The sequence below is a fragment of the Fragaria vesca genome, linkage group LG1 (assembly GCF_000184155.1).
Source record: "Fragaria vesca subsp. vesca linkage group LG1, FraVesHawaii_1.0, whole genome shotgun sequence".
Classification (NCBI taxonomy): Eukaryota; Viridiplantae; Streptophyta; class Magnoliopsida; order Rosales; family Rosaceae; genus Fragaria; species Fragaria vesca.
In genome coordinates, this window is record NC_020491.1 from 15,959,791 (window position 1) to 15,969,808 (window position 10,018).

Below are 10,018 nucleotides of genomic sequence, written 5' to 3' on the forward strand. Positions count from 1 at the left end.
AAAAAAAAAGTTATATTTTAAATAAGGGTTCAAGGTTGTCTTTATATCGCCTATTAAAAAAGTAGAGTAACATATGTGTACTTTTCAATTCTTTTGAATGATCAAACATTATTTTTGAAGTGAAGTTTATTTTTTATTCTTTGAATAAAACATGGTTATCCTTTAATAATATTGAATATACTTTTTTTTTTATATTTCTGACAACTTATTATGTGTTGTCGGAATTAAACCTTTTATTTTTCGACGAATTTACGGCAAAAGAAAATCTCGTTGGAAAATGATCATTTATTTTCCGACCACATTGGACCTCATCGGTAAAATAATTAGCAGGAACCTTTGCAGCCAAATTATAATTATTTCCGACGACTTTTTTTGATAGATTGATTTTCGTCGGAAATAATTTTCATCAAAAAATTGTATTTCTGACCATTTCCGACAACTCGTAAGAAATTGTGTTATTTCCAACCAATAATTTGTTTGGTCAGAAAATGTTCGCCGCAAAAAAGGTTATGTGTTGTAGTGTCCTTGGATTTGCAAACTTGGAATATAAATTTATCTAACCATTTATAGAAATAATGGCAAAAAACAGTGACTAAGAGGTAACCTCTTTTGGTATCTCTGTTAGGTTGAAGGAGCCATTAATGGAACTCTCATCAACCCAACGCACTCTCTGATACTATCATAAACTTACAAAAACCAAATCCTGGTGAATAACATATAAGAATAAGCCACTATGCACACAAAATCATTATACAACATTTGGGTGCTACATATAATTGAAATTATATATCTATATCTATATATGAGTATAAATTCATCAAAAAAAAAAGTAGAGTACGTAGACATAAAGGGATGGGATTATAAACAAACCAACCTGAAAAAGATGATTAGAATATGAGTGGTAGCTTCACAATTAACACCACCTCGAATGGTAATCTACTCTACAAGCACACACATAGTTTCCTTGATCAAAAACCAATACAATAAGCCTAATTGATGAAATGAAAAACATAACGTTCAAACCTGCATATATATGAACATCTGTACAGGTATAAACTCAGAGCAACAGAATAACTAATAAAAGAGAGAATGAACTCACATAAACTATTAATTATGAGTCTGGTTAGTAGAAGTCTTGTTCTAGTCATATTTATCTATTACATAAAACCATAAAAAACCATAAACCCTGATGGAACTAATATAATTTGCATAGATTTGCATCATGTACCTAAATACATCTAGAAGTTTACAGTGCATAGATAAGTATACATATAGCTATGTGCCAATGTAGATCTTAACTTCTACAAATTTTGTACCTGCAATTCAAAAAGAGATAGATGATTACCTGCACTTACTATGGAAAGAGAAAATATTCCTAAGTTGATTTCTTCTCCTCAAATCCTCCAGCACAAAAATTAAAAATGCAATAGATGAGTGCTTACAAAAGAATTAGAGGAGCAAAAACAAGTTTGTACCTGCAATCTATTATTTTAACATCTGTATACCCACATTATGATCCAATGACAACCATTCCACCATCACCTTGCTCTTGCTCACTTTCTGGTCAAGGACTGCTCTCGAGTCCCTGAAATTTCTCACATACAAAACATCGATCATTTGGTAACATCACAAATTAGATATTAAGCCAAAACCCCAATGTAATCACACAAAATCTATGAAACTAGAATACATAATCCATTATTCATAATCCCTCACTGCAACTCTACACATTACTACAAAAAAAAAAAAGTGAGAACATGCAATGTAGCCCAGTGAGGCAATTTAACAAACATCTAGTGTGCATAAGATCAACATTCGACAAACATCCCAAGATGAAGCACCAGCCCTTCTCAATTTCGTCCTCGACTCCTTTAATATGAACACAACCCACTAAATCCAATACCCATTGTGAACATAACCTACCACACAAACCCCGCATCTCCAATATGAACAAAACCCAGCAAAAGCAAATTTCAAAGAAAATTCTATATTTGAACCCTAATTTCCCAAACCCAATCCAAGCAAACACTAAATCAGCTTACAATGAGTCAAAGAGCTTACCGGTAGAGACAACAGGGAACCCAAAATCTATGAGTGCGCACTGAAGTTCATCTTTTGTTAAACCCTAATTCCGCTGGCCGGCCGGTGGATCGAGGGTGGGAGATCGAAATGGGTTCTTCGTGGGGATGAGGTTCTTTTGGTTTAAGGGACTGAAGCGTTGAGATTTTAGTTCGCTTGAGGACAGATCTGGTTAAGGGCGTTGGGTTTTCAGTTTTCCCTTTGTTAAGAATGAGAGTTGTCGGGGAGAGAGAATGACAATTGAGTTCAAACCAAAAAAAGAGAATAGATAGTTGATTTAAGTAAAAACCACCGTCAGACAAATTTTTTTTGTTTTAATGAGACGATACTCTTCTGTCATCTTAAAATGTTCATATCAATTGTAAAATTTCTCTTGTTTTTAAGACGACAGATGGTTGTCGTCTCATGAACACGCTAGTTTTAACTGTCTGCGAGTTACTACATTCAAACGACAGAATTTTAAATGTCTGTCGTAAAATTTAATCAGACCAATAAAAACGACTTCTGTCGTCTGACCTGTCGTATGATTGTGAAATTGGCGTAGTGTGTTTTTATGGAAAAGACTTATTGCCTTTATGTGCAAGTAGTCTTTATGTGCCAAAAACACAATTATGATGTAAACTCCATCGATTGAAAATATCATAGAGAACCCATAGAAGTCTTCTCAACCTCGCATAAGCATCTACTCTGTCCACAATAAGAAAATTCATCCAAGTACATGCTCCTTTTCTTTCGGAATGGAGCATGCACTCACCTTAAGATGACATGTCTTTGCGGCGTTGTGAAACCTGCAGCAGAGTTAAAAACCAAATCCGTTACAAGATTTGGGCTCGGTGAGGAAACTCTAGCTAGCACCATTCATCTCAATTCCTCCACCGCTACTTGCACTATTAGAACCCATCATTTGCAGCGACATTGCAGCCGACCTTTTACGCAACACAATGCGTACACCAAAGTTAACCTCTTCATCTAAAGGACGACATGAGCACACGCTAAACCAGCATGTGTGATCAACCCACAAGTTATGCAACACCCAAAACATTTGTCGTATCAAAACTTGTGGCGAAACTCCACCGTGTGCTCCACTAGACACCATTGTTTGGTAGACAAAGCACGATTCAAAGGAATTTCAACCTTAATTCGTAACTTCTCCACCTTCTTGGCATTTTTATCGAATTCTTTGAAATCACCTCGCGTGTAACCTATCATGGATATGACATGATCATATCTGAAGGCATGAATGACATCTATAGTGTGATACAATACGACGTACGCCGTCACTAGCAACACATTTTCTATTGGCGTAACACCGTCAGAATAGGCCAGAGCCACTAGAGCCCGATGCTAACCCATGGAGCCCCCCTTCCACAGTTTATCACGATTAGCACGATCCTAAAAAATGAATAGAAACATGTGGCCCTCCGCTTTCTCTACCTGCAGCTTCCCATGAGGTCACCATGCATATAGGAACATCCCTAGGAACGGCCAGACTTTAAATTCCCAAGCGGTCAACAATTTTCCCCACAAGGATAAGCTTTGGTTGACATAGTCACTGGCTCTGCATGTTTACCATCTACCAGCGTCAAAGACGAGACGAGGTGTGTAACCATGGCGTCAGTGGAAGGCATGGTTGCGTTGCAAAAACTCATAGAAGCCCTAACCCTTTCACTAAGGAGAGCGACATGTAAGAGAAACCAATATCTATAGGTCTCATATATATAGTTAAGCATACCTAGCAATAGAAGTTAAGTTCTAATTTTCTCTAAATTCTTACTAATTTTAGTTGTACACTAATTACGGTCTCTAGGCAACTAGATTTACTTTTCATAGAGGGTTAGGGATTTAGTTCTTAGTTTCTATTGATCAGGCTCAATTGTTGAGTTTATATTTTGCAGTGACAGTTACATGTCAATTAGTTTGTTAGCTTAGGTTCAATCATTTTTGGTGCAAGATAATGATGGATGTAAGTGTCGTCTAGCCATGAATAAGTAAAGAAAATATCTATCTTCTAATGAAAAAAAACATATTCGAGTCTAACAAGTACTTATTATTCATCTTGCCCTGGTTTTTGGGTTTGATTTGGTTTGAGGTTTCTACATATTGTCAGATTTCATGCTCATTGTCTCTCAGCAGCTTGGGTTGTGTGCACCAATGCAAGGAATGGCTGACGTTGCCGGTGCTTAGTGGAGTATATGTCGGACTCAGATCTTTCTCTGCTTCCAGGCGACGAAGGTGGTGGCTTCGTCAAGGCGTTGGAAAGTTATCCTGTGCACTGGATTCCCTTCCTCGTATGGGTTAGGTCAGTTGCCCGAGGCTTTGAAGATGTAGTCAGGGTGCTGGTGCGGTTGTGGCGTGGTGGCTCTTTGCAGCTTGGTGGCGGCAAATGGTCGTTTGCGGCAACAGTGAGGTGTCAAATGTTTTGGGAGGCGTAGCTAGGATCGGGTTAGGCCAAAGTGTGTGAGCTTTTGCTTTTCTTCCCCTTGGGCAATTAGGTTGTTTTAGTTTTTACTTTTACTTTTTTAGTTTTTAGTCTGGGCTGCTAGTAGACTAGGGCATTTTTATTCTAGTTTGGGATTTGGTCTATTTCTAGGGTTTTTAGGTGCTCCTGCGATGCTCCCTTCAACATAGGGTGGTCTTAGGTGCTTTGAATAAGTTAGTTTGCGTAACATGTCTTGGTTACTCGGTTACTCTTTAAACTTTAAGGTTATGGTTTCCGACCTAGCTAGAGATTGCTTAGGTATGCTTAGGTAGTTTCGCATGGTTGTTTTTTACGTAGTGTGCGAGGACGGATCATGTTCATGTTATATTCCTACGTTCACTCAATATAGGGATTAACGTCCCCTTTCAAAAAAACAAAGGAATGTACGGAGTATTAAAAAACCCTAACTCGGGCGCTGCTCTAGGGAGAAAAAACCCTAGAGAGACAAAGGACACACAATGAGCATTTGGGCGCCTGTCCGGCTGCTCCTCATCACCGGCGATGGCCTCTGGCCTAGCTAGCGCACATCGGGTGAGGCCAGACGGGTTGTTTATTGCAAGGCAGCGTCTTAAGCTCGAAGTCTAGGATTAGAAGGTGTTCGACGTCTTTTCGGGTGGATTAGATTTGCTTAGTTGGGGAAGCAAGCCGGGATCAGAGGAAGATTCGGCTTTATAAGTAGACCTGTAAATGGACCGGATCTTGATCCGGACCCGCTCTGGATCCGTGATTTTTAAACGGGTTTAGATCGAAAATTAGACCGATTGATCCGTTAAGGACCCGGATCCGTTAACCCGTTTATTAAACGGATCTGATACGGATCGAGGTTGATCCGATCCGTTAAGGACCTGGATCAGTTTAAAAATAATTAAATAATATTTTTATAAATATAATATTATTGATAAATATTAAATAATATAATAATTATTTGGATAACCTAAACGTCTAAATTACGTCTAAAATATGATCATTTGATGAAGTTGAAGGTTACTGATGCGTATGTTCTTTTTATACACTTTGCTAAATACATTGGAGGTTTAGTATTTTGAATATATTAGTTTATTGTTAAGGAGTATTTTGGTCATGTAATTCAATTTTTGATGTAAACCTTTATTTTGTTATAATATTTCATTATTGTTTTATGAAAATTTATGATAAAATCAAGAAATTATTATTTAAAATTTGAAAATATTTTTAATTATAAACGGATCGGATTAACGGGTCGGGTATCTGTTTACCCGCCGGATCCGGATTTGGATCTAGCTATCAAAGATCCAGCAGATAACGGGTCAGATACGGATCCAAAATTTCTATTACAGATCCGGATCCGGATCTAGGTAGATCCGCTCCAGATCCGGTCCATTTACAGGTCTATTTATAAGGATCGGTGCGGCTGTGTTGGTCGAAAGGATTCAACGGTTGGCTAGATTTGAAGGCTTACTAATACTGGGATGAATCTCGATCCTGATGCAGCAGGTCCTTGTATTGCTGGAGGGAGGGTCCTAAAAGCTAGGCTTTATCGGGTGGACGACTATGGAGGCTCCACAGCGGCTCAACGCCGACGAGATGGTGGCGGGGTAGCTCTACCTCTATGTCGGGCCGGGAGATCTGGATACTTGGCTGGTATAAGTCTTTGGGCTTGGGGGTTGTCATTGGGCCCCTATTGGGCTGAAATAAAGGGTTAGACTCATTTTTAGGCCTTTCTATGTGTTTTGTTTTGTTTGTTTTGCTTTATTTCTATTTTGTTAATTTGCTTTATTTCTATTTATTAGTTTTGTAGGGGCTGAATGGGCTTCGTGCTGGTGTTGGCACTCAACAAGCCATGTCTACTTTAGGTAGGCAGCAAGTTCTTTGCTTCGTCAAATGGACGTTGTCGTCTAATGGTAGGGTGAAGCTAAGCTTCGTCAGATATATCTTCCAACGATAACATAGTTGAAAAACTGTTTTATTAGACATTAAGATGTATAAAAGTGTTACATGTCTACTGATCTTCCAGCATATCACCGCTATGTGAAAGCAAATAAAGTCATCATTAGTGTAGTACTCTTTGCAAATAAAGTGTTACTCTTTACCTGGTTGAAGACATGTTTGTAGAGACTTCTGATATTATTTTAGGTTTTTGTAATAAGGGGTTTAGACTCAATGTCGTCCCTTTTGTATTTGACAGTTTTATTAATTAAAGTTAAGCAGCCGCACCGGTTTTTAATTAAAAAAAACACAATAGTATTATTTTTATTATTATTATTATTAATGAATCGTAATAAGTAGTTATTTAAGAAAATTGGAACCTACTAGTACAATTTAAAAAAGCGAAAAGAAGAAGAAAAAGAGCAAAGAAGAAGAAAGACGATGATAGTAGAGATCTATAGCTGAAAGGAAAAATGGCACGGAGAGGCTATTCCAGACCCAGATTTCCGTCCCCACACCCCATTAAAATCAACCTAATCCTCATTTTTGCTTTCTTCTTTTTGGTCTTCATCTTCCACTCAAGGCAATGGCATCTCCCCGACGATGAACAAAAGCAACAAACTTTCTTCCACAATGGTTCCCAAACTGATCAGGTATCGTCCCCTCGCTTCTTATTTGAACTGGGTTTTTACTTTTTTCTTTATTTGGGTTTGTAATTCAATGAAAGATTGATACTTTAGGAACTGGCCAACTGGGTCATTGTGTTTGTGTTTAAAGGTTGATTGGGTTTGAGGGTAGTGAGTTTTTGTGAATGTCTTATTTGATTGCATATGAAGTAGGGACACTGAGGAAGTTGTGCATTTGGATCAAACTTTAGTTTCATTTTTGTTGTGATTGAGAAGTCACAACAAAAATGAATTATTTAGGGAAGACCTTGCTGAGTGTGTCCGGATTGGTGGAACTAGGAAACCGGGTATTTGGCAAAACTACGGATTAAGACAGGCTGCAAAAGAATGGTGGAGGCACACATACAAGAATGAAATGGACTTACGATAGCATAGTTGTAGTTCCACATCAGTAAGGCATTGTTATAATATGAGTAATGTGCTAAACGAAATATGTACTGCTCTAGAATTTGGAAACCCCTCTGAGTTCCTAGCTACAGTATTTCATTTTCCTAATATATGAAGGGCAACCTTCGTATTGGCCTTCCCCGATCCCCAACCCTTCTCAAACTATAGACTATATTAACGAGTAACTCTTTTCTTACGAAATGGTCACATGGCATTAAATAAGACTTTCTAGTCTGTTCAATTAGCACTTTCTTCCCCTTGTGGCTAAATACATAATTGTTAAATAACTTCCCTCTCCTCAATTTATTATTTTCTTTCTAAAAATGGCATTAAGCTTCCATTGTGCAGATGGCAGATGCAGACCTTTGGGATGCTCCTCATAGCTACGGTTTACGCCCGTGTGTCAAGCCAACTTCTAGATATAAAGGTAAGAATCATAGATGTCTTTTTCTATATGTAATATCTTTACTGTAGTACTGAATCCTATCCAGGAAGTCATCCTGGTAAAAGTTAAAAAACAGTTCTTTTTCATTGAATCATTGTATTGAATCCTACCCAGTAAGTAATGCTGGGAAAAGTTAAAGCACAGCTCTTTTTCATTCACAGTACTTATTTCTGTGCGTTCTTACTTTTGGAAAGAAACAGCTTTTTATTGAAACAAAAAGCAATGTACAAGGAGGCGGACTCTAGGTAAAGAGGGCAGCTAGGGATAAAGGCTTAGCAGCCCATCTGTTAATGCTAACTCAAAGCTTGGAGCTTTGGGGCTAATATTTCAACTGCTTGCTAGTTAAGAATAATGGAACAAATATTTTAATCCCTAAAGCCCATAGCGGTGCACAGAACTTAACTCTCTCCCACTGGTCTTCCCTCTCGACCCCGCCATAGGTTTCAAATAATCTGTGTTCTTATTTGTGCCACGATCATCATGGTATCTGCCCCACCGCAGCCATTTTATTGATTAGAGCGAGGTGGTAATGCAGTAATTTCTCTTCTTAGTTAGCACGTCACCATTACTCTCTCTCTCTCTCTCTCTCTCTCACAAGCACACACACAGAAGCACAGTCATGTTAGCACACACATGCAAGATACTCATTTTGGCCCTCATCCTTTGAGTCTTGTGGTGTTCCTTACACTCTTTGGTAAACCAGATAGTTACACATGCGTCTGAAAACACTTATTCATGCTGTTTGTTTGTTTCTATCCTCGTTATTTCTTGTCTAAATACTACATATATGCAATTTCAGCTGCCACTGGATGGGACCACTACATGACTGTGAGAAGTAATGGAGGACTAAATCAGATGCGAACAGGCGTACGTTACTGAGATCCTGATTTTTCATGTGTTGTTGTTTAGGCTACAGAATTCATGGTTATTATTGTGTTTACTTGCACTTATAATCACATTTTGGTTACTTTTTTTAGAGAGCTTACATATAAAATTTAATGTAACTTCTAGCTTCTATACTCTCTAAGGTATCAGTACAAACAATAACTTGCTAAGGCATACTGTTTAAGCTCCAACTTTAGACTGACAGAAGATGGTCTAGAAAAAAGAAAAAAAAAATCAATGTCTCTGTAGATCTATTCCTTGCATGTTACGCGTCTTTGATGCTTTCTGTGCTGCAAACAATTGATTTCTGTCAGTTGTTTCCATTTATTTTTCTTTGTGTAAACATTTTATTGGTGAATTTAAGTAATGGTATATGGTAATCTTTTCATAGATTGCAGACGTGGTGGCTGTGGCACGCATTATGAATGCAACCTTGGTCATTCCTCAATTGGATAAACGTTCATTCTGGCATGACTCAAGGTTGTTACAATGCTCTAGTTCCTTCTAAAGGTGTTTTGAGTGCTTTAGTTTACTATTTAACATTTTAGCATCTGGTTCATTTGACTAAACTTTCTTAGAATCACAGTACATTTTCAGATATATTTGATGAAATTCACTTCATTGAAACTCTACGAGAAGATGTCAAGATTGTCAAGGAGCTCCCACTGGAATTGGCGAATGTTCCTCGTGCCAGGAAGCATTTCACGTCCTGGGCTAGCACCAGTTACTACGAAGACATGACACAGCTATGGAAAGAATATCAGGTAACTGATGTTATGAAGTTCAACACCCTTAACAAAAGTCTGGTTCTAGAGTGAGCACCTTCCTGCAACTTTTATTCAGTGATGTTGGATTAGTTTCCACGATTCTCCATACTCCAATTTAAGCCTTTATAGTTATGGTTTCTCATTTTAATATTGCTCTGATAGTCAATATTGATTTACTTGATCAATCGTGCTCTAGATAAAGGCTCATCAACCTAATTGTTTGATTTTTATGGTAATTCAGAAAATATTATTTTGCTCTCCATTTATTTTTCATTCTTTTGGAGAGAGAGAGAGAGAGAGAGAGAGAGAGAGAGAGAGAGAGAGAGAGAGAGAGAGAGAGAGAGAGAGAGAGTAAGTAAGTAGTAAGTAGTAGTAGTAGTATATA

At 37.8% G+C, this 10,018-nt stretch overlaps 1 protein-coding gene across 1 annotated transcript in view; it reads left to right on the forward strand.

The window, feature by feature from the left end:
* The first annotated feature begins 6,906 nt into the window (after positions 1–6,906).
* The window catches only part of LOC101314128 (uncharacterized protein At1g04910-like), a 7,013-nt gene continuing 3,901 nt past the window's right edge, over positions 6,907–10,018 (forward strand). Inside the window, exons 1-5 of the mRNA XM_004288288.1 lie at positions 6,907–7,116; positions 7,885–7,963; positions 8,781–8,848; positions 9,258–9,346; positions 9,453–9,630. Of these exons, the coding sequence (XP_004288336.1) occupies positions 6,937–7,116; positions 7,885–7,963; positions 8,781–8,848; positions 9,258–9,346; positions 9,453–9,630 (594 nt within the window). The 5' untranslated portion in view covers positions 6,907–6,936. The remainder of the gene's footprint in view (positions 7,117–7,884; positions 7,964–8,780; positions 8,849–9,257; positions 9,347–9,452; positions 9,631–10,018) is intronic.